The sequence below is a fragment of the Silene latifolia genome, chromosome X, assembly GCF_048544455.1.
Source record: "Silene latifolia isolate original U9 population chromosome X, ASM4854445v1, whole genome shotgun sequence".
Lineage (NCBI taxonomy): Eukaryota > Viridiplantae > Streptophyta > Magnoliopsida > Caryophyllales > Caryophyllaceae > Silene > Silene latifolia.
Genome location: NC_133537.1, coordinates 324,991,590 through 325,017,312, shown reverse-complemented (window position 1 = coordinate 325,017,312; position 25,723 = coordinate 324,991,590). Strand labels below are relative to the sequence as shown.

General features: G+C 40.7%; 1 protein-coding gene across 1 annotated transcript; it reads right to left on the bottom strand.

Moving 5' to 3' along the window:
- Positions 1-9,298: 9,298 nt before the first annotated feature.
- Positions 9,299-10,758, bottom strand: LOC141620750 (uncharacterized). The gene is made up of 3 exons (XM_074437542.1): positions 10,467-10,758; positions 9,818-10,194; positions 9,299-9,379 (listed from the first exon to the last, which is right to left on the bottom strand). Exons 1-3 carry the CDS (start codon positions 10,756-10,758, stop codon positions 9,299-9,301), a joined length of 750 nt encoding a protein of 249 aa, XP_074293643.1.
- Positions 10,759-25,723: the final 14,965 nt, after the last annotated feature.

Here is a 25,723-nt window from a genome sequence, read left to right as displayed (position 1 = left end):
TTCATCAATGTTACTAAGCAAGATCACTAACGTAACATACCACGATAATCCTATCCAGCGTATTCTCGTGGCAGCATATTTTTCAAGAAATATTGGTAACATTTATTCATGTGAATAATCAAATTATGAATGGAACAATGCTTTACAAGGTTACCAGTAAAAATCATTAGTAATTATTCATTTCACTAATCATTGTAATCTCATACCTTAGAAACATAGGGAATCAATCAACATAAGAAAAGAATTAGGGTCAAAACTTAATAAATCGATTTATGAAAATTTGTAACCTAATAGGTCCATCGACTTTCCTTTACATAATCGTATGATTTAGGTCAAGACACGAATCACCCATAAAATGAAGACAACCAGTTTTTTGAGACTTATCATCCTAGAAATATTTTTAATCCTCATAACAAAGGGTTTGGGATTTATTCACGAATGACGAACGCACATTGATTGACAAATTTTACAAACTTATTGGTCGAGTCAATCAAGCGAGTAAACAGCGATATTGGAAAGTTTAACATACAAGACTATCATACATAAAATTTCGTTCTTGGTTTTAAATATATTTAAACTGCACCCAACACAATGACATAAAAGATTAAATGTATTTAACTACACCAATTTCAACATACCATGTTAACACATAACTCACTTAAATCACCACATTACATTTCCCGTTTTGACATTCGTAACTAACCACAACCCACCAATTCACTACATGAACGAACAACATGACCAAATTAACCCACTAATTTGTGACTCCGTTCTAGCTTCATTCCTCCAGACTAGCAAATATCATGAAACCATACAACCGGACATTAATCGGCCGAAATCTCATTCCGAATTTATACTCACACGACAAAATTTAACTTCATTTTCAAAACTTTTACTTTCATACTGGACGGTGAATAACTTTCTTAACATAAATCTTATAACAGAGCCGTCCATAGAATCCATTTACAGCTTACTACGAAACTCAAAATCAGATAAACTTAATTCAATTCCTTCAAACAATACAAGCTTAGGTGTCGACTCATATTTCATAATTTACAGGTTCATCTTATTCATTTCAGTCCTATCTTTACTAATGAACGACTATTACCTCAACATCGGGATTTTAGTTGCACTTCTTTACTCGATTATATTCACGGCTAACACGACTAAAACATTTAATCGGAGACCTTTTAGATAGTACACATTCCCTGGTGACGTCTCATCAAAGCATACGATTCGTACCATAAAGTAAAGCAAGTAACTACAAATTAACTGTGTTCAATCAAATTTTTACCTCTTTATTATAGATCTATTTATCACAAAGTTGCATGGTCACACAAAGTATAAGTACCGACTCAATTACATGTTAAATTTTAAAACGATTTATCACGTCATAAGAACTAGACAAGAGTCTAACCATATAGTCAATATAAGAAGGTTATTAGTTTAGATCGGAGGCACACTATAAAATTCCCGTTAAACTCCTTACGGAACCATCGATCAAAGTCATGAGTAATTAACTTAATAATATAGAAGTCAAACAACTGAAATTACAATTGAGTATTAATAGTTATATGATTCACAATAACAACAAAATTACTTCCATATCACACATATGTTTAACATTTTAGCAACCATACCATTCAATTGTATCCATCAACTCAAGATAATTCGTTTTCAAAGAAAAATAAAAGATATCGCATAAACAACTTAAACATGTACATATACCATCATATAACTTGTAAACATTATCTATGACAAAAGATTAGTAAGGTGAACAAGTTCTCTGGTTTGCACGGTTTGAACAAATAGGCAACTCGCGGCTCAATTAAACGTAACTATAACGACTAACATTTAAACATACGCATGATATGTGAATCATCAAAGGGTTATCTCATTATAATTCGACGGTTCGAGAATATATTTCAAATATCGTAACTATATCATAACTATATCAACTATATTTCAAATATCGTGACAATTGCAACAATCACCTTAGCATTTTATGACAATACAACTATGAACATATCCCATAAGGAACAACAACACTGTTTTATTATCATATCATAAGTTTAGGTTCAACTGAAATAAATTAATGCAATGAAAGTAATAAGTATAACTATAGGCACACAGACTCACATAAAAGACATGAGAACTCAGATGACATCCTACATGTGTGAACATTTAGACATGCTCATTACTACCATCCATGTGTAAACATTTAAACATAATTATTATAAATATTCACGCGAGTATATTAGAACAATCAAGTTAACATTTAACGCCACCAACTTTACCAAGATATGACAATATAGTTTTATATTTATATATATCCGACCACTATACAAATATGATGAACACACCAGAGATATTACAACATGCCAAACATATATAAAATATGCAACAACTTGACTCGTATAAAATATTTCACCCTCGATTAAGGATCAGATTAAGCTATTCAATTTCACTCATACTATCATGCCAACAATGTTATAAACTAAACTTTAATTTTTTTTATCACTTATTAAGATACATAACCAATGAATATGTGTGCTACTATCATCATATAAGGACACTATAATTTCACATTAATAAGGCTCATGAAATAATAGAACAACTGTATGAAAACTCAACATAGAATTCACATTTTAAAAGTTATGATTCACGTTGTAACTTCCAAAAATCACGAATAAATAACCGTTCAACGAAAACTTGAGTTATATTACTTTTTATAACATACAGAGAGTTAATAATTCGTGAGAAAAAGAATGAGGTCCAAAGCTCAAGAATTCAATTTTTAAAGGATTTTACAACTCAGTTGGTCCAAACAAGTATGTGACAAAGAATTGGTCCGAAACTTGGGTCAGTTTGCAAAACTTACCATTTAATATAGATACATCAAGAATTTTCGTGGCTTATCAATTTGAAAACATATGCGAATCTTCTGATCGATGAGTTGGAATTATGCAAAAATTATTAATACAATTTAAATGATGATTTTTACAAAATCGTTGGTCAAAACATCACTGCACAGGAACTTCCTGACCACAGCCCACTAAAATATTTATTACTCCTAATCCGTATATCCTATCAGCATGAAACTAACGCAAAATGAACACTAACTCACGAGGCTATCTCTCATAAAATTTTCATCCATAGGCAATAAATAGAAAAGAAATGGCAGTAAGGTCAATTAAAGAGTAAAATCAAACAAAACGAGTTTCAGCACTAGGTCATTATTTACTATGTTACAAGCTCTTATGAGCATACTATGTATACTAACCCATCCCAAATTAAATCTCACACTTTGTACTTACGTAAACATCTATCCCATAGAATCCCTTCGCATCTCGATCTACTCCTTACATCTAAATCACGATTGCTATGACTAGAAACATGCAATTCAATAGTGTTTCTGATTACTATCACAATACTATACTAGCATGGCTTCGGGATCACATAACCGCATATCGCTAGACATAATAGGACTATCCACATGTCATTCAACATCCATCCAGATAAATATCATCAATTCGCAATTATTTTCACGCTCACGATTACCACAATCCAACACTTCATTGATTATCAACCTGAACACGAAAATTTATTTCTCATCTCCACAACATCATATGATCACGTCATCATTCATACAAAATACTTACCGTAACGTTGTCCTGCAGAATGGTTAGAATATATGGGTCTCAAGGTATACATCAACTCGATTATATCCAAGGTTTTCCTTCTAACTACCCCATTCACTCAATTTATCTCGGGTTACCTGGTTCAAAACTGAGAGGGCAAAAGAGCACGCATTAAGGGCGCCTTCTTAACCGCACCGTGAGCTCCTAACGCTTTATTCCCGGGGGTTCATTTTATTTAGACACATCCTACGTTCATTGGGTTCATTGGTTTAGGCCGATGATCGTTCGCTCGATACCACTTTGTAACACCCCGATTTATAAAGGAGCCTCTAGCAAGACATTCCCTAATAAACCGGATCATTACCATCTCGGTTTCCCGAGGTAGTGAATAACAAATTAAACTCCAAGGCAAATTACATAATTTCTTTAACTTAACTTTTTACAAAACCTCATTTACATCAAATTACAAAGAACTAACATAAATAAAAGTGAAAGTCTTCTAAATGATGATCTAGCTACTAAGTCTTCTGATCCAGTGTCTCACGCCCATCAAGCTCCCATCCTATCTCATAAACCCGTCAAGTCTCGCTCCCAATATTTGGATCGTCACCGGTGTTCACGAATACACAGGGTCAACCACGAGGTTGAGTAGGGAATACAATGAAACAACAAAATATGAAATGCATGCTCCTCCGTCACCTCCACCTCCATCTCAACTCATATCTCATAACCCGAACGCCTGACCATACCGATCCCCGAGACTATATATCGACCGTAGCCGATCTCGCCATTTCCGTTGAGGACACCAGGGCAAGTCCTGCAGAACCCGCCCGGGCCTTATCACAACATCATCATCACCACACCACGTCACCACAACATCCTCCATCTCCAATGCATATGAATGCTCAAGAAATTAATGCAACACAATATGTATGTCATTGAACCGGTAAATCATAGAATCATGCCTTGGTTCAATGTTGTGATAATATACTCAATACGATCAATTCAGTCAAGCACATTCTAGGATATGAATCATAACATGAATCAACAACCACGAATCACGTCAACGTTCACAGTTTGGTCATATGAAACACAAACAAGTCAACACAATTCAACAACAACGATAATAAGTCAAGTGTATTTCCCTACCTTTTCGCAATCCAAGCACACAAGCAATCAATTATGATCCTTCACATATCCATCACCTACATAACATAATTATGTATAATTACCACCTACTCAATCAAATAATCATGCACATAACCTAGACTCATCATAGCTTAATAGGAATATCAACTTAAAGAACAAACACGATTTTTCCTGATTTTCTAGCACATGACAGACTCGGAATAAAATACATAACTAATTCCAGAAAAATCAAATTGATACAAGGCTAATTGGATTGGAACCCCATGAGTCTTAGCTACAAATTATATCTAACGTGTTTTTCTCAAATTCCAAACTTATAAAGAGTTTTCAGACTGATTTCCAAAAACTGACAGAAACCGTCGCATAAAAAGTATTGATTCATAAAACGAGTTTAAAACATTATTTTGCAGTAATTACAAATCCTATTATCATCTAGACTTTACAAAGATGATGTATGAAGAAGCCTCATAACTGAATCGACATAAAAATTAGGGTTTCAAATCATTTTCCACAACCAAATCAGATTCGCGGGCTTTTCAGCGACATGTTCATAAATAAATCACTTAGGACAAACCATAAAGAATTTGACTACGAGATTTTATATGCATAAACTAGACATCAAATAAACAGGACTCTATTTTCAAACTTTTTGAAGACGAACACTTTAAAACAGTATAAATAATGGAATGAAATCGACTTACAAACAGGGAAATCGAATTAGGTTGGAATCGATGAGAAATCTTCAATCAAATGAAAGGCTCGACAATTCTTCTTCCTCTCCCTTTCTCTAGGTTTAGAAATAGTTTTATGAATGATAAAATGAAAAGAGGGGAGAGGGAGAGCGGCTCTTAGATTAGGTTTAGGGTAAATGGTGGTTACATGTTCCGGGTAGGGCAAATGGGTTAAACGGGTATGGTCGTTGGGTAAATGTAGATGGGTAATTCTTGACCCAAAAGACAAAATGTGATGTAGCCCGACTCAACATATACGATATAAACCCGACTTAATAACATTCACGATATTACGATGCAACCAATATAAAATGTATAATACTAATATATAATAATATCCGTTTAATCGATTATATAAAATACGGGTATTACATAAAGCATCATTATAAATTGAAACAAAGCTAGTGGAGTCTCGACGGACCATGCTTTTGATCTTAGGAGAGAGCTTTTCAAGATAAAAGAAGGCTTTTTCATTGTCATCCTTCACTAATCTAGTGGCATAATGAGCCAACTCATTGAATTTATCAGTGAAGGCCAGAACTAGAAGGCTTCCTTGCTTCAACTCCATGAATCCCTTCAACTTCTGCTGTTTAAGTTCTTGTGGATAGAATCGGGCCTCCACTAACGCCTTGAAACGTACCCAGTCAAATCCTGGTTCAGCTGAAACGGTAGGCCCAGTCATGGACCACCATCGATCTGCTTCACGTACTAGGAAGTGAGAGGCTAGCTTCACTTTATGTTCCTCCTTGACATCATACAACGTGAAGCTTTTCTCCAACTCCCGAAACCACCCTGTAAGAGCAGCTGGATCAATCTCTCCACCATAAGTGGGAGTGTTGATTCGGGTTAATTGATTAGCCACCCAAGTATAGGTGCCTGGAGTACCCTCAGCAGGCGGAGGAGAAGCTTGTTGATTTTGTTGGTTTTGGAGAATTTGAGTAAGAACTAATAAAATAGCATCATCAATGTCTCTTCTTGGCGGAGCCATCTTAAAAAAAGAGAAAATTAATTAGTAACTAACAATTAGCAATCACAAACAGACTATCACATAAAATCCTAATTCTACCCATCCTACCCTTCTCTCAAGTTTATTATTTAAAGGTCAAGTAATTTTAAGTGGGGTGCACAAACGTGCTTCGGGAGCAATAGGCTCTGATACCAACTGTGACACCCTTAACTTTAGCCTTAAATAAAGACGTAAATTCTACGGAAAAACTGGTAAGATATGTTTGTAATTGGTCCAACTATATAAAAACCTGTAATTTCAAAAATTTTTCTAAACCAATCACAACATTTCCAACATTCCCAAGAGGCGGGTGCCAAAACCTGCAATGCTAACGAACTAATTTACATGCCATAGCTAACGATAAGAAAATGTAATGATACAAACCCAAAATAGAAAAGGGAGACATATGTCCCTTCAAATTATATACAAAACCAAAAGTTAAAAGGTTTACTATAAGAATAGTCAAAACTAGGTCCAAGGTTCCTTATGCTCACTAGCTCGTCTGTGACCCCAACATAGCATCAACAACCTGTCAATCACATTTTATACAAACACGAAAGCCACAATTCAGTGGGGAGTAACTTCGAGTCCTCCCAGCCACGAATCGTCAAAATTAATGTAACATGTAGTAAAACATGTAAACAAGATGATAATTAATCTAATTTCCAAGTATTATAACATATGAATACTAAATAGACCAAATTAAACTATCATGTGAAACATATAACAAATTGTAATCCAAACTTTATCAATTGTAACCGGCTTACATCTCACCTATTACAATTCATAAAGTCACCATACAAGAAAGGGCAATATATCAAAGACAGGCATAAGTTCTTAGCACGGTCAATAGTCACTCAGTAACTCGAGTCTATACCACGAGGTAGGAAAGGTAATCGAACCGGTATCTTGGCTCAGCGGTTAATATTAATAAAACATGGCCAAGACACAACACAACCCTAGCCTAAAATTTGCGCAGACCTAGACATGCGGATACACACCACCGCACCCAAGACCCACAATTTTTCTAAAACAAAGTGAGTACCCTAAGGAGTCCACCAAAGGGTTGGCTAGTACTTAAGCTGACCACTTACTATCAAAATAAGTAACGAGGTCATGCCCCAACTTGGATATAAATCCACTAGTCGAAACACAAAGGCTATCAAGCAATGAACATATACTCGTCAAAGACTATAAAGACCTATCTATGATGAAGGCCGAAATACTCACCTAGGACCTAGTCCCAGCTAGTCCCAGCTTGAATACTTTAGCCCACACCACACAAGACAAGTAAGACACCCACTTAACCATAAGAGGGCAAAGAGTCCAACTTACTAACATAAATGCTAACATTCTATCATGTGAAAGGCTATATAAATGTCTATTCAGCATACAATCCAACAATAACCTCAATAAGTATTCAATACTAATTTCCAATTCTAACAATATTAACCATGTTAAAGGCTTTAGGGGAATCTAGGGCCATTTCTACAATACAAGACACTATTAAATTCAATCAGCTATACATGTGAACTAAAGCTTGATAAATGGCCTAAAACAAGAAAAGGCCGATTATCTAATTCATATAAAATTTCATCCAACCGAATTTTTACCCGCAACCCCAGCCCTGCGACAGGTACGGGTTAAATTGCGGCTGACCAAAAATCAAAGCATGTGACGATTTTTCGTCGAGTAACTCGAAATATGTTACCTTAAGCTAGAAAATGAGCAATTAGCACCTTAAAAACCAAACCCTAATAAGCACTAGCCGCTATCTTCCACAATATACGAGTCCCCAAACTCGTACTCCAATTCTTCACCTAAATAAACAATAAAAACACAATAATAAGCACATAAACCGAAATTTGCCCTAAATTCGTCTTAAAACAACTTCAAGAAAACTGAAATTAAATTATACCAGGTTGTAGATCTCGACGAGGGGATTCCGGAAATATAAATTTTATGAAAAACCGATAAGAAATGCAAAAGTTATGGTGAAATTAAGCTTTGATTTGGGTGAAAATGGTGTTTTTCTTATTTTTTTGAAGATAGAGGAAGATGAAGATAAGAAAATCAGAAAAAAGGGAAAGGGGAAAGAGGTGTTCGCGGGAAAGGGAAGAGGAAAGGAGGAAGACGGGTTTAAGTCGGGATTTTTACGAGTCGGTTTTGGCTCGTTTCGATAATAATTAGAACCGTTGGTCAAACGCAAATTCCGACAAGACCAAAGTTCTTAAACACGAGATTACAAGAAAATTGAATACTCATACGACCCATTTCCAAATTCGTTTACCCAATGTTCAAAAGAATTGTCATTTTCCCCCCGATACGCCCTTATTTCGAAATAAAAAGTTTTACACGGTTTAAACTATTTTTAAACATCTCGAAACTATCAAAATAAATACTTTACCTCAAAATATAATAAAATTATATTTCTTTGAATTATTTTTACTTTAAATACATTAATATCAAATTTTACTTGATTAATTAATTATTTTCGAAATATATTAACGGTCCGAAATTACGGGGCGTTACACTTATAGCTGCTATGGCTATTAGAGTCCTGACTGTAGCAAACTTTGCCACAGGTGAAAAAGTATGTTTGTAATCTTTATCCTTAACTTAGTTGTACCCCTTGGCAACCAACCTAGCTTTAAACCTTTCAACACTACCATCTACCTTGTGTTTAATTTTATACACCCATTTTGACCCTATGGCCTTTTTTGATGGGGCATATTCTGCACTCGCTGACCGAGTCAACATATTGACCAAGGTCAAAGATATCCAGAGCAAGTCAACACCGGGACAAATTTAGCGCAGGCAATGTCGGCTGTCACTTGAGTCCCCCTAGACAACTAGCCAATAGGGACACATATCCGCGTACTCATATCCAAGACCCCTCGGCGGCGAGCCAACAGGGCCCGCCGGCCTGCCATGGGTCCCTCGGCCGAGGGTAGATCAGTCTTTCCACCTGCTAACCACTTGGCCACTACGTGACAAAAGGTGAAAGTCTATAAATACTCCTCAACCCTCATTGAGGAAAGGATCCACAATTTCATCCAAATATCACACATAAACTGGTATTATCTTCCTTATCTCTCTACAATATACTTCGCCAAGTAACACACGACTTAATCTCTTTAAGTTTACTGACTTGAGCGTCGGAGTGAGTACGCTCGGTACCAAGCCGAGCCCTCAGTTTGTTCATTGTTTCAGGAGAGGCCGAAGGGAAGCCAAGCAAAGACATCATTCGACAAGCCACGAGTGGTAACAAATATCTGCTCTGGAATTACACCCGGAACATTTTTATTTGCAGGTAAGTAGGTCAATTCCCATGTATTGTTGGCCTCCAATGCCTTTAATTCTTTGGACATGGCCAATAACCATCTGTCATCTTGTTGAGCTTCAAAGTAAGTATTAGGCTCAAACTGTTGCAACACATTATTTAAGGAAGCTATGTAATCTGGAGCAAATATTGTAAGTTCACTCATAAGTTCCTTGTGAAATCCCAAGGTAGCAGATGCCGAAGCTTGGAAAGGCAGCTTAAGATTCAACTGATAACCATCAAGTCTGCTAGAAGGTTTCCTAGGTCGCCCTATCTTCCTAGGTGCAACACCTGCAGTGCTCTCTGATGCTGGTATAATAACCTCAGTAGGGTCTACTGCAGTGTCTGTACTAACAGATCAGATGTTCTCAGCAGAGATTCTGTATTAGTATTGTCTTGTATATCTGGTATTATTTGAGTATTTTGTTCAGTATTTGTATCATTATGTAGTATGTTAGTATTAGTATTATTATTGTTGTTGACAGAAGGTACATCTGGGATATAATCAGAGTAAAAAGGATTATTATCAAGGTTTGTATTTTTGTGACTTTGTATACTATTTTGGTTTTTATATGGAAAAATTCCCTCCTGGAAGACAACATCTCTACTGACCAGACATGTATGAGTTTCAAGATCATACAGCTTGTATCCCTTCTCACCAAAAGGATAACCAATGAAAATGCATTTCCTTGCTCTCTTTGCAAATTTGTCTCTATGTGTGACTGGCATTGAGGCATAACATAAAGAGCCAAGGATCTTTAATTCATCATACTTAGGCTGCTCCCCAAATAACATCTCAAATGGAGTTTTCCATTTCAAGATAGGGGTAGGCATTTTGTTAATCAGGTAAGTGGCAGTCAACAAACAGGCTCCCCAAAACTTCAAAGGAAGTCCAGCTTGTAATCTCATAGCTCTAGCAGTGTCAAGAAGATGCCTGTATTTCCTTTCAACACGGCCATTCTATTGTGGTCTCCCCACAATAGATTTCGGATGTATTATACCCCTGTCATTAAACATCTCTCTACAAGGCCCTTGCACAAACTCACTACCATGATCAATTCTAATGATTTTCACTTTTGCATTAAACTGTGTCTCAACATAAAGCAAGAAGTTCTTAATGAGCTGGGGTGTCTGGTCTTTGGAATGCATTAAGAAAGTCCAGGTGGTCCTAGTATAATCATCAACAATGGTCAGGAAAGACCTAGCTCCTGATAGAGCTGATCATGTCGGGGCTGGCCCGTCCAGCCCGGCCCGTCCGGCCCGCTACTTGAGTGGGCTTGGTCACAGAAATTTTTAAAAATAGTGGTTAATGGAAAAGGAAAAATTGGCCCGCTAAATTAATGGACGGGTACGTACTAAATAAAAATGTTTGCGAACAGCCCGCCAGGCCCGCCAAAGCTCAAAATGTATTTTTACTTTCCTAAAATCATATACCCAACTTTAATTTACGGAAGTCCATGTAACAATACAACACCCAAATAAATCGGTCCGGATTCTCTCCATTAGCTAAAACGAAATGGACCTCCATTACTATTAAACGGTCCGGATTAAATCTTGGGACGATCTAATGGTTGTAATTATTTCATAAAAGTAATGTTTAAATGAGTGGAAAGAGAAAATATATTAGAATAAGAGTGTATTAGAGAGGTAATGGAGAGAAAGTAATGGAGAGAATCCAAATTCCAAATAAATTACTCTCTAATAAAGAAAAATTACATCTAAATAACCCAAGTCACTCAAACCCACTTAATGAATGTTGACTTGTTTTACCCTCATTTTGTACATTTTGTATGCCTCAAACCAGAGGGTGTCAGGTGTCACTATGAGGACGTGTTTCATGTCCAATAATTTACTTTATTGTTCGATTTTCGGTACGTATATACTCCATTTTGAAGTTAGTATCTTCTATGTTTCAATGTCCGGTGGCCCATGGGCAGGCCCGACTCGTATCCCATTAAAAGAGAGCAAATAATATCAAATGTAAACCTTCCAAACAAATCTTGAAAATCAAGAACTAACCCTTGTTTAGAAACGTGATCAAGTACCGGTAATAATCCATTTTTCACTTTCGCAAAAATCCTGTTAAGCAAAAGTTGATGAAATTGTGGTTGCCCTACAAATGTTGAAAACATTCTCCTATGGCACTTCCACAATTCACCGTCGGCATTGAAGATCCCATCTCCAAGGACGTCGAAAATGTCGTTAAATTTAGCACCTTTTAAATAATTACTAAATTTCTTACTCAGGATATGGTCAATGTTTCTTGGGTCGGTTGTGATGAGTAGATCCATGGAAGTGTACCAAGGACCCTTGAGCACAAAATTCAAGTCGGATCGCTCCGTAATCTCAATACAAAAATCATGGACTCGATGAAGGTTTTTGAGAATGGCTAGTGACATCCCAACAAAAGGCCAATTAGTAGGCAAACTATTTTTATTTTTGCGTAAAATGTAACAAAAGAGGAGCATTGTGAAAATGAAAGTTAATAAGGAGAGATTATTGAGAAATTCCATGGACTAAATAATTTTTGGAGTGTTGGAATTTTAGCTAGTTATTCTAACGGTATATATGCATGAATTTGGTGGTTGTTAATTTCTAAGTTCTAACATTAGGTCCAAGATTGATATAAGTCAAGCGTAAGACAGGTTTTCGTTCCTTGATGGGTAAAGAATTAAATTAAAGATCAGTTGTCTACGGCTCTGTTTGGCAAAACTACCTGAAAAGGTAGCTGAAACTTGAAAAGGTAGCTGAAAACTGAAAAGCTAGCTGAAATCGAAAAGGAATCGATAAGGTAATGAAAATTAGGAATCGATAAGGAATCGATTATATCAAAATGTGTTTGGCAAACTAGCTCAAAAGGTAGCTGATTTTGGTAAAATGACGTAAAAGGATATGAAAATTATTTAATATTATAGAATAAAGGGGTACAAAATGGAAAATAAGTTATTTCAGGTACCTGAATTCTCAAATGCTACCTGATGTAGCATTTCATTTCAGGTACCTTATTTGACCAAATAAGCTACTTGCCAAACACTTGCAAAAAAATCAGGTAGCTGAAATTTTGGTCAAATAAGCTACTTTGGTCAAATAAGCTACCTGAAGTGTCGTGCCAAACGGAGCCTACTTCTCATTTAGGTATATAATACGACAAAGACTTTGGAAAGACGGTGTCTTAATAAGTGTTTGAGAAACCACTTTTTTCTATACCCTTTAAGTAGTATTCTACTAATATAACTACGGAGTATTTCATTTGATACGGAGTACATGTTTTCTTAATAAAAAATACCAATTTATCATATATTGTAATCGTTTTTATTAGTACAACAACAACAACAACATTACCCCAGTGCCTCAATGGCTCCCGCAAATTGCGGGGTAAGGGGGGTCGGATGTACGCAGCCTTACCCTTGTGTTAGCAACACAAAGAGGTTGTTTCCAAATGACCCAAGATGAAAATTGCGTCGAAAACTGCATCGAAGGACCACTATTTCACAAGAGAAAGAAGCGTAGCCACGTTACTGAGCCATTTTGTTTTTATTAGTACAACATTATGTATAATATGTACCTATAGTATACGGTATCATTTTTGTACCATGTTTAATGAAAATTGTAACACATCTATCAATAAATTTATTACTCCATAAGAGACTTATGTCATAAAACTTGCTCAAATAATAATACAGATAGGGTTGTAAAAGAGCTCCACTTGGTTAATATGAATGTTCTTAAAACTCTTGTTATTGGATCAAAACTTGGCTATCAAGTGTTCTTAATTGAGAGTTATTTCTGGTATATTTTTATTGATGGAGCGACTTAGCTCACTAGATAAACTCTATTAAGTTTATAGTTTTAAAGGGGTAAGCATGTATATTACACAATTGTTACATTTTATTATTAAAATGCATGGGCGGATCTAGGGGGCCCGGGGTACGTGCCCACCATGAATTTTTCGGGTTAAATTTTTTATAAGTATTTTTTTGTTAAACTGTGTAATGATCTCAAGGCCCATCTCGTTAGTAAGCTACAATTTATATGTAAAAAATGTTCCTCCCAGGGTTTGAACCGTTGACCTCGAGATTACATACCACCTTCTCTACCATTGAACCACTTGTGTTTAATGTTTATTTAAATATTAGAATATAATATATCTTATCATAGGAGATATTATTTATTTTTATTTACAAAGTACATTTATTTCAAATTTAAATATTTTAGAAGAAAGTTCAAAATAAAATACTAATTTTTAAACTAAAAAAATTATTAAAATTAGTTATTTTTCTATTTTTTTGGGAGGAAAAAAATCCGTAATAAAAAAATGCGGTTTAAAATAAAAAATAATGTATCGGAAAAAAAATTGTGCCCCCTTTCGATAAATTCCTGCGTCCGCCCCTGTTAAAATGTTCATTATTTTCATCACAATTCGCGTCATAAATGAGAATTTTGTTGTAGTTTTTGTATTACAAAGATTACAAGTATGTAAATAATACAAACAAAGGCTTTAAAACAGAAATGAAAACAATATAAGACGGTATATTACACCCAATCGAATCGTGTTGAACACACTTTCCTTAGAGTATTTCGACCCTATAGCCTTTGGGTTACACGAAATCTCTGTAGGATAAGACGATTACTTTGTCTTAAGGCAAGAACAAAGAACAATGAACAATAAGAGAGTTTGGTTTTTACTTTGTTAAATGTCAAGACGTAAGGTTACAAAATAATTCGTATATTCTGTTTCACACATTCATGTGTATATATATATGTATGTTATACACATAGTGCACTATTTGTTTAGAGGATAAGGATGTTGGATAAACCAACCAATCACAATGCAAAGCATTAAGACAATTTAACCGCCAAAGTAAAACAACTTAGCGCGCGAAAGATGAATAGATACATAACCCCTGTCGGGGCCATGTCCCCCGATCGGGGACGTATACAATTCAATAATTCTTAGAATTTGTTTCTCAATTTCCGCTAAGTATATAAAATACTTTGACCCCGAGTATATAACCCCGATAGGGGGCGTCATATACTTCGACAACACTTATAAAAAGTGTCTCTTATCCACTTTAACCATGTACTCGATAAATCCGATTATATGAGCGTACCCTCCGTACTCTCCTACTCACATTATATCGATTCCGAGCTCAAACCAATTTTGACACGAAAACCCGAATGCACTTAAATGTACTTGTGATCAAAATCACTAACATTCCTCCCCCATTTAAGTGTATCCCTTGTTTCCAAAATAAAACAACAAAGCAAACAAGTCTAGGCATAAATGAAAGTGTCCCAAGGATTGAACTTTCACATTAGTATATTACACATTCCAAATATTCGAGAATCAAGGTGTCCCACGGATTGAACCTTTCAACTCATATTGAATACATGAAGATAACATACACATAGACTCGATAAACTCTTAAAGTTACAAACTTGACACTATTGACCGCCTTGTGTCCATATCCTTTCATGAGAGTATAGGAAGCCAAGTCCAAGCCTCTTGAAGCGGCTACACTTCACACTCACATAGGTGAATCCTTCATCGTGCACCTGCAAAATGCACTTTGTCAAAGATTTCATTAAGAAGTATTAAACTTCAACCTCTTGTCATGCAGGTCATGCACATACCTTTCGGGATTATAACATGTGCCTCAATCTTCCACAATAAGCCTTCCACATTGAACTTAGCCTCTAAAATTTGTTAGAGGGAAGTTGGGTATCTTATCATAAAGATCTAGACGGACTTTAAACCCATCCCGATTACCGACTTTATAACCAAGTCCTTAGCTAATCCCTTCGTCAAGTGATCAGCCAAATTATGATGTGTCCTCACGAAATCAACGGAAATAACTCCTTGTGTAATCAACTCACGAACCGCGCTATGTCTAACACCAAGGTGTCTAGACTTTCCGTTGTAAACTTCACTATAAGCCCTAGCTAAGGTCGCCGAACTATCACAATGGATAGAAATAGGAGGAATAGGTTTTGGCCAAACCGGAATTTCATAAACCAAATTCCTTAACCATTCCGCCTCTTTACCTACAAGTGACTAAAGCAATGAATTCCGACTCCATGGTCGAACTTGTTATACAAGTTTGCTTCTTAGAAGCCCATGAGATAGCTCCTCCACCAAGCAAGAAGACCCATCCACTAGTAGATGAATGATCCTCCATGTTGGTGATCCAACTAGCATCGGAATACCCTTCTAAAACCGAAGGAAATCCGACATAGTTCAAACCATAATCCATGGTTTGCTTCAAGTATCTCAATACACGTTTTACCGCAACCCAATGTTCAAGACTAGGATTACTTGTGTATCTACTCAACTTGCCAACGGCAAAGGCGATGTCGGGTCTTGTGCTTGTCATAGCATACATCAAACACCCAATCACTTGAGAGTACTCAAGCTGTGAAATAGCTTCACCTTTATTAGGCATAAGCTTAACACTAGGATCCATTGGAGTGTTAACCGGAGAACAATTTCCATGATTGAATTTCTGTAACACTTTCTCAATGTAATGAGATTGTGTCAAAGAGAATCCCTTGTTCTCACGCTTGATCTTTATACCAAGTATCACATCCGCCTCACCCATGTCTTTCATGGCAAAACTTGATGACAAAAAGGCCTTAGTAAGGTCTACTTGATTTTGGTCGGTACCAAAAATCAACATGTCATCAACATATAGACAAATAATGACTCCATTACTGTTGTCATCAAATTTGTTATACACACATTTATCCGACTGATTTAGTCTATACCCATTAGATAAAACAACCTCATCAAACTTGTGATGCCATTGTTTAGGAGCTTGTTTAAGTCCATACAATGATTTAATTAATTTACAAACCTTATGCTCATTACCGGGCATAATAAATCCTTCCGGTTGTTTTATATACACCTCCTCTTTAAGCTCACCATTCAAGAACGCCGTCTTGACATCCATTTGATGGATCACTAGGTTATTAATTGCAGCAAGTGCAATCAACAACCTAATAGTAGTAATGCGAGCTACGGGAGCATAGGTATCGAAATAATCAATCCCTTCCTTTTGTCTAAAGCCTTGGATAACCAATCTAGCTTTAAACTTGTCGATAGAACCATCAACTTTCATCTTCTTTTTGAAGATCCACTTGCAACCTAATGGTTTACAACCACGAGGTAAATCCGCAAGTACCCAAGTGTTATTGCCCATTATGGAATCCATCTCATCATTCACCGCCTCTTTCCAAAAGGAAGAGTCATGAGATCTCATCGCCTCATCAAATGTCTTAGGGTCCTCATCAATGTGAAAACAATATGGATAATAGTTTTCAAATCCATCCCTTGAACCTTCAACCAAATAGGTATGAAAATCGGGACCAAAGGATTTAGCAATCCTTTTTTCTCTTACTCCTACGAATTTCAGGTGTTGCTTCTTGAGTTCTGAGATTGTCACTTCCCTCAATAGCTCCACTAGAACTAGGTACTAGATCCCTTGGCTTCGGCATTGATGAGAAACGACTCTCATCAAATATCGCATCCCTTGACTCAATTACGGTGTGAACCGAAACAGAATCATTAGGTTCAATTACATAGAACCTATAAGCCTTTGAATGCGCAGCATATCCAATGAATATGCAATCAATGCCCCTTTCCCCCAAGGTTTTAATCTTGGGATCGGGTAGTCTTACAACAGCCCGACAACCCCAAACTCGAAGATAATTCAAGTTAGGTTTCTTTTTGTACCAAAGTTCATATGGAGTGTCTTTATTCCTTTTGTTAGGAATCCTATTTAATAAATAGCAAGCCGTCAACATGGCTTCACCCCAAAATCCGTCACTCAAACCCGAGTAAGACAACATGGAATTAACCATTTCTTTTAGGACTCTATTTTTCCTTTCCGCTACACCATTTAATTGTGGTGTATAGGGAGGAGTTACTTCATGAATGATACCACTTGACTCAAAATACAATGGGTCATAATATTCACCACCTCTATCGGAACGCAACCTTTTAATCAAAACCGATTGTTGCAATTCCACTTCATTTTTAAAGACCTTAAACTTATCAATTGCCTCATCTTTAGAGTGAAGTAAATATATGTAACAAAACCGACTAAAATCATCAATAAAAGTCACTACATATTTTTTACCACCTAAAGACGGATAATTGCGAAAATCACATAAATCACTATGTATAAGTTCAAGCACATGTGAGATCCTAGACACATTACCAAATGATTGCCTTGTGATTTTTGTCAACATACAAGTATTACACTTATTAATGTTCATGTTAAATGATGGAATTAAACCATCTTTAGACATAGTTTCCAATCTTTTATAATGTACATGTCCTAGTCTCACATGCCAAAGATATGAAGTATCATTCATAGAGGAAGTAATAAATATGGAACTTTCATTTGGAACAACATTCAACATAAACATTCCATTACAATAATAACCAAATCCAATAAATACACCATGTTTAGATAAAACATACTTATTAGATTCATATACTTGTTTATAACCAAGTTTACTTAAACAACTACCGGATACAAGGTTTTTTTCTAATTCCGGGTACATGTAATACATTATTTAATTTTACAATATTTCCGGAACTAAATTCCAACACCACCATGCCACGGCCTATAATAGGAGCGGTAGACTCGTTGCCCATATATAAAACGGATCCATCCTTCACTAGTTCATAATCCTTGAACCAATGTCGATCCTTGCAAACATGATTGGTTGCACCCGAGTCTATCCACCATGCCACTACATCATCCTGCACATAAAATGCCTCAGAAATTAATGGTACATAATTCACAACCGAATTAAAACTGTTCCGGGTGTAATTCCAGAGCAAGTATCGTTACCACCCTTGGCTTGTAGAATAATGTCTTGAGTTGAACCCTTCTTGCTTCTATCTTTCCTCACGGCCTCTCCTGCAACACTGAACGAACTGAGGGCTTGGCTTTGGGCCAAGCGTACTCACTCCGACGCTCAAGTCAGTAAACTTAAAGGATTAAGTTGTGTTACTTGGCTAGGTATGTATTGTAGAGAGATAAAGAGGATATTACCAGATGAATAGTGTATTTAGGTTAAGTTGTGGGATCCTTTCCTCAATGAAGGTTGAGGAGTATTTATAGACTTTCACCTTTTGTCACGTAGTGGCCAAGTGGCCAAGTGGCTAGCAGATGGAAAGACCGTTCTACCCTCGGCCGATGGACCTATGGCAGGCCGGCCGACGGGTCTTGGATATGAGTACGCGGATATGTGTCCCGGCTGGCTAGGTGCCGGGCCGGGACCCAGGTGACAGGTCGACAGGTGGCGTTGGCTAGGCTGTCTTGATATGTTGACTTTGCTGTGGATGTCTCTGACCTTGCTCAGTGTGTTGACTTGGTCAACGGTGCAGAATATGCCCCATCAATTTGCCCCCAGCGTAGTCTATGCCGTGGTATGGGCTCCGATGTATGCTGAGCATATATTCTGCACAAGTAATTTTCGCAAATTTTTACTCAGATCGGCTTCTTCTTGTGCATCGGCGTGGCTCTTGTTAGGTTGTACCATATACCATATCCCCCCTCCACATGGATGCGTAAAGGGTATCCGATGTGGAAAAGAACATGACGCTGGCCGAGACCAGGGCTGAGAGTGCCGGTTGATTTTGATTGCCCCCGGCCGGTGCTTCCTAGCTTGGTTGATCAGGTGGCCGGCGGAGACTAGGTACCTAGGAATTTGTTGAGGAAGATGAATAGTCGAAGAGATGTGAATGTGCGTGTTGAAGACGCTTGGTCACTGTTGCATTGATTGACGTTTAACTGTTGCGACGATTGACATTCCGTGGTTGCATGCTCGACACGTGTCTGCTCGCTTATTGGCTGTCGCTTTATGGGCTGTGCTCTGATTGGTCCTTCTTCATGGGCCTTTTTCCCTATAAATAGGGCAGTTTTTCCGTGATTTTGGCCACCAATTTCGTTTTCTCAAATTTTTCTCAAAATCTTCGTCTTTTTAAACTTTCAAGGGCTTCCTTTTTCTTCCAATCTTCAGTCTCTTTGATCCGGCGAGTGTTTTTTTCTTTTAAGGTAAACAAACGAACTTTTTCATCTCTTATTTCGTTAGTAATTGTTGTGAACATGTCTTCTGCTGGTGCCGGGACTAGTACACCTGCGTCGGGGGGCCCTAGGTCTCCTTCTCCCGAAGTTGATCCTCAAATTCTGGAGGAATGGGAAGATGATGATTCTCTAGGTGATTTTGGTGATGACTTTGGTGATGATGCGGAAAGTTCTCGTCCTAATGAGGGGAGACAGTACGTCATGGATCACGGCGATGCCTGTAAGGTTCGTCTTGACCGTGCTTGGTCCCATAAGCTTGCCAGTTGTTCCGGCGGGAAACTTTTCGAGGACCATTTTTTCTTTGGTAGGGGATACAAAATTGTTATCCCTGAGGAGGGACAGGCCGTATGTTGTCCTCCGCCAGGCTATACTAGCGTATACATGCGGCATTTGGAGTACGGGCTCCGGTTTCCGCTGAATGGGTACGTTATGGCCATAATTAGAGCCATGAACGTTGCCGTTGCCCAACTGCACCCGCTGGCTATGAGAACTATAATCGGTTTTGTCTGGCTTTGTCTCTTTAAGGGAGAGGCTCCGACGGTGAATTTATTCCGCCGGCTTCATCATCTTAAACCGTCAATCCCTGGCCGCGTCGGATGGTACAGTGTGCAAACGGAGCAGGGTTATATTTCTGTTGACAAACTTTCTTCTTGCAAGGACTGGCAAGGTCGGTGGGTGTACGTTAAAGTGCCGGATGACTATCCACGCCCCGCTCCTTCCAAAGACCAGGTTAATTTGCGGTGTGAGACTAGGGCGGAGCATGACGGATGGGTCACTCGGAAGCATCTTAAAATGGATGCTAGCGGGGTCGTTCTCAAGGAGGATGAGAGGTTGGCAATGAGGCTCTTTGAGGTGGACAAGAGTGGGATGCCGAAAAGATGGATTCCCCCGACGCAGATCATTCTTCAGGATGAGCCGCTATGCTATGTCGGCCTCATACCGGCCCTAGCACGGGGTGAGTGGGGTCGGTGTGAGGCCCACCACCGCTCTCGATGTTCCCTTTTCGGACCTCGATTTATTTCCTATACTTGACTCTTGCTTTGTTTCTTTTGCAGACCACTTTGGACCGGACCTATTTGAGGATATCCTTCGGAGAATGGGGCTGCATAAAGATAAAACCGTTGCTAACTTGCATCCCAAGGCTCTAGCCCATGACCGCAGGATGTCGCCGAATGATCTTATGGAGAAGCGGCTGAAGGTCTTGAGCAAGGAGGAGGCGCAGGCGAGGGTTGTTAGCGGCGTGGTGCGTCGGACGCGGAAAACAAAGTCTTCAGCGGCAACGGCGTCGACACCGGTTCCAACTCCCATCTCCTCCCTTAAGAAGGTGGTGATTGTTGATATTCCCGATGAGGGGACTCGATGCGGAGGGATCTCCCCTTATTTGTAAGAGGAAAAGGACGGCCTCTACCGTTGGCAAGGAGGTGCCTCTTCCGGCCAAGAAGGCCAAACATGGTACCTATCTATCCTGTGGCTCTAATTTAGCCGGGTCATTAGGTGCCCCTGATGACAGGCTCTCTGATATGTCGAAATATGTTGATACTGATGCCTTTATTAAATTTTTGTAGACCAGCCGCCGCCGGCTTTTGCTCTCATTGGGCAGCAAGTGGAGGGGATCTCTGCGCAGGTTGGTGATCAAGGCGTCACCGCCAACTCTTCATCCCAGAAGGCTTCTCTCTCCCAGCTGCAGGCTGGTGGTCACAGTGTCACCACCGACCCCTCATCCCAGAAGGCTTCCGTCTCCCAGCTTATAGAGGAAGGTACGAAGCTGATTAAGGAGCTGGCGAGGTGGAACGTGGTTACCGGTGCTCGTCTCATGGAGCAGGAGAAAGCCGTTGCTCAAGCTGTTTTTGAGCGTAATGCCACTAAGCAGGTGGCTGCGTCGGCGAAGCTGGATCTCCTTAATGAGCAGAGGCTTAGGAGGGATGCTGAGAAGGCGCTCTTGGCTGAGAGAAAACTCAAAGAGGACGCTGAAAAGGAGGTCCTTGCTGAGAGAGCCAAGGCCGAGGCTGCGGCAGCCGAAGCTGCTGGAGAAATGTAGCCTTGTTCAGAGGCGTGCCGACCTCTATCTCCAGCAGAGGGACGAATCCAGGGGCCTGTTTAAGGCTCAGACGGAGGTGATTCGGGGCAAAGAGGCCATCATCAAGCAAAAGGAGGAGGACATTGAGATGCTCCAAACCGTCATGCTCCCAAATGTGCGCCGAATTCGGGATTTGGCCAAGATGCTTTGCTAGGGAAGTGATCGGGGAGCTTTTTCCTCTCGATGGTTCCTTTCCGTGGGGCCGATTTGACGAGCTGCTTGATGATAAGCTCGAGGCTAAGGAGAAAGCCGTGGCGGAGAAGGCCAGGGAGGCGGTGAAGGCGAAGATGGAGAAGGAGGCGGCCGCGGAGAAAGCGGCTCTTGCTGAGAAGGCCAAAGCGGCCAAGGAGGAAGCCGAGAGGATGAGGGCAGCTGATGATGCCGAGGCCAAGGCCGAGGCTGCTAGGAAAGCTGCTGGGTTGCCCCTTGAAGAAGATGCGGCTACCACTGCTGACGGCAAGCAGCAATAGTCATAGGGGGACGGGCGGCGGTCACCAGGCTCACCTGGCGTCTCGGATTGCCTTATCTCTTCACACACTACTATGTGCTGCTTGATGAGAACAAGTTTACAGCAGATCTGTTTCAGCCGTTCAGGGGCCAAATACTAAACCCTTCCTCTCTGCCATCTTTTGGCGCTTCAAATGATATACTTGTAACTTTTGCTTTTCTTTCCTTGTAGTTTGTACACCTTTGGCAGGTTGTGTTCTGGCTCATCCCAATGGGGACGGCCATTGTCTGTATTCTTTGTAATTTGCTTGAACATATTTAATAAGAGCTCGTTTCCTCTGCCTCCGGCTTGGCCGAGGTCTTTTCTCATCCTTGTCTGATTTTTTTTTTTTTTTTTTTTGTTATTAATTGGGCGCCTCCTCTGCTTCCGCCTTGGCCTGGTCGAGGCAGTCTTAGGTGTTTATTTCCTTAGTGTGATTGCCATTCTTGCCGGTGTGAGGGTGTCAGCCGGCGAGTGCTCCATGTTACTGACTGCCGCTCTTGTCGGTGTGACAGTGTGAGCCAGCGTCTGTTTCTTGATACTGACTGCCGCTCTTGTCGGTGTGACAGTGTGAGCCGGTGTCTGTTTCCTGGTAGCGTGTTACGTGGCGTCTACCACTTGGGTGATCTGCGACGGAGTCTACCTCTTGGGGTGATCGCCGTGGCGTCTACTACTTGGGGTGACTGCGACGGCGCTGTATTTCTTCATAGCGACTGCCGCTCTTGTCGGTGTGACAGTGTGAGCCGGCGTCTGTTTCTTGATACTGACTGCCGCTCTTGTCGGTGTGACAGTGTGAGCCGGCGTCTGTTTCCTGGTAGCGTGTTACGTGGCGTCTACCACTTGGAGTGACTGCGACGGAGTCTACCTCTTGGGGTGACTGCCGTGGCGTCTACTACTTGGGGTGACTGCGACGGCGCTGTATTTCTTCATAGCGACTGCCGCTCTTGTCGGTGTGACAGTGTGAGCCGGCGTCTGTTTCTTGATACTGACTGCCGCTCTTGTCGGTATGACAGTGTGAGCCGGCGTCTGTTTCTTGATAGCGACTGCCGCTCTTGTCGGTATGACAGTGTGAGCCGGCGTCGGTTTCTTTTAAATATCTGATGGGAAAAATTTATCTTGATGGAAGGCTTGGAGGGTTTTTCATTAGGTAAAAACATGCGTTGGGGTGTCCACAACTGTTTTGGACACCTCCGCCGCTACATAAATTTTCACGAGATTACCAATGCCCTAATGGCTCATCACAGGCACACCTTCCCAGTCAGCCACTAGTTGTATCCATGAGGTCGCCCTCCTGCTGTAAGGACGGGCTTTTTCCTTTTTCGGACTTCTTCGCCTCTTTGAGGGATTGCATGTTGCATCCTCGGGCAGCTATCTGGACGTTGACCACCTCATCCTTCTCGTCCTTGGAGACGAGCTTATGCGCTTCCCCCCGGTCCGAGACATACATCAGTGTTAGGGCCCGGATGGACATCACTGCGTCGGCCTCGCTCAGGGTGACCCGGCCTATGAGAACGTTGTAGGCGGACGAGCCGTCGATGACCACGAACTCGGCTAGGACGTTTTTAGCCGCATTCTTTTCGCCGAACGTCACCGGGAGTCTGATTGATCCCAGCGGTACCAGGCCACCCCGAGAAAGCCGTATAGGGGGTTGGTGCAGGGGCTCAAGTCCTTGATCTTCAGGCCGAGGCCGAGAAAGCACTCTCTGAACATGATGTTCGTGTATGCGCCTGTGTCAATCAGGCACCTCTTGACCAGGTGGTTGGATATGTCCAAATTGACTACAAGCGGGTCGCTGTGAGGAGCGATGACCCCTTCGTAGTCCTTTCTTCCAATAGTCATATCGGGGATATTTGCAGAGGGGATCCCTGAGTTGGGCACAAAGTTGATGGCCTGATATAGCTCGTTCAGGTGTCGTTTGTGCCCATGAGCGGACCCTCCGTTTTCGTTGCCCCCGATGACAACATGAATCACTCCTATCCGCTCGAAGACGACGTCTTATCTCGAATCGCCGGCGTCGGTCTTTTGACCTTTTGCAACGTACTTGCCGAGGCTTCCTTCCGGATCGGTTCCTCTATGGCATTCTTTAGATGGCGGCGATCGTTGGTTAAATGGCCGGTGTGGCCGTGGTACTCACAAAGATCGGCTCGTGTCACCGTCACTTTTTGGCTTGGGGGTCTCTCCCACTTCGGCCCTCGTTTTTGCTCGGGGCGAAGAACTCGGCGGGCCGATACGACGAGAGGGGTTTTTTCACACTATACCGCCTCCGGTGGTACGTTCTCGAATTTCACCCGGCGCCCGCCGAGTCCTCGTTTCCTGGTCGGATCCGTCCGACCGTGACCTATTATTCTCACGGCGTCTTTCATCGGACCGCGACTGTTGTTGTCACGGCGTCTTTCGCCCGGGCCGTCCTCTCGGTGACTCTTCTTTTAGAGCTCGGCCTCGGCCGGGTCTACCCGGTCTTGTGATAGTCCTCCACCTTGATGGCTTGGTCGGCCAACTTCCCGGCGGCGTCCAAGCCCGGTGCCTCCGCTCTTGATGAGCTCATTTTTAAGGCTCCCCTTGGGAGGCCCTTCATCGCCGCGAAGGCCACCTCGGATTAATTTCTCGAATCTGCTGGACCTTTCCATCAAACCTCTTCACATAGCTCCGGAGAGACTCGCCTCCCTCCCGTCGATAGTCGGAGGTCGATGTCTCTACGGCTCTTCTCTTGTTGCAGGAATACTGGGCTAGGAAAGCGTCCTTCAGGTCGGCGTAATAATACACCGAGCCGTCGGGAAGCCCTTTGTACCAGCTCTGAGCCATCCCATGCAAAGTTGTTGGGAAAACTCGGCACCAGACCTCATCAGGCTGTTCCCATACCGACATGTAAGACTCGAAAGCCTCAGCGTGGTCGGATGGATCACTATCTCCTTTGTATGAAATAGGTGGCAACTTGAGCTTAGTTGGCACCGGGACTTCTAGGACGTAGGCGTTGAGGGGCTGCCTAACCACGTGTCGAACGACACGCGGCGATCGGCTCCTCGCATCCCTAACCTGGCTCCTCCCCCCGTAGCGGGAGGGGCTCCTTCTTCGACTCGGACTTCTTCTCCAACTCTGCTGAGTCGGACTCCTCTGGCTCCTTCGAGGTGAGCCTCGTTCGTGTGGCGGGGACGCTGTCCTCCCACGAGTGCGGGAAGGACTTAGGTCTACCGCGCCCACTTTGGGCTCCCC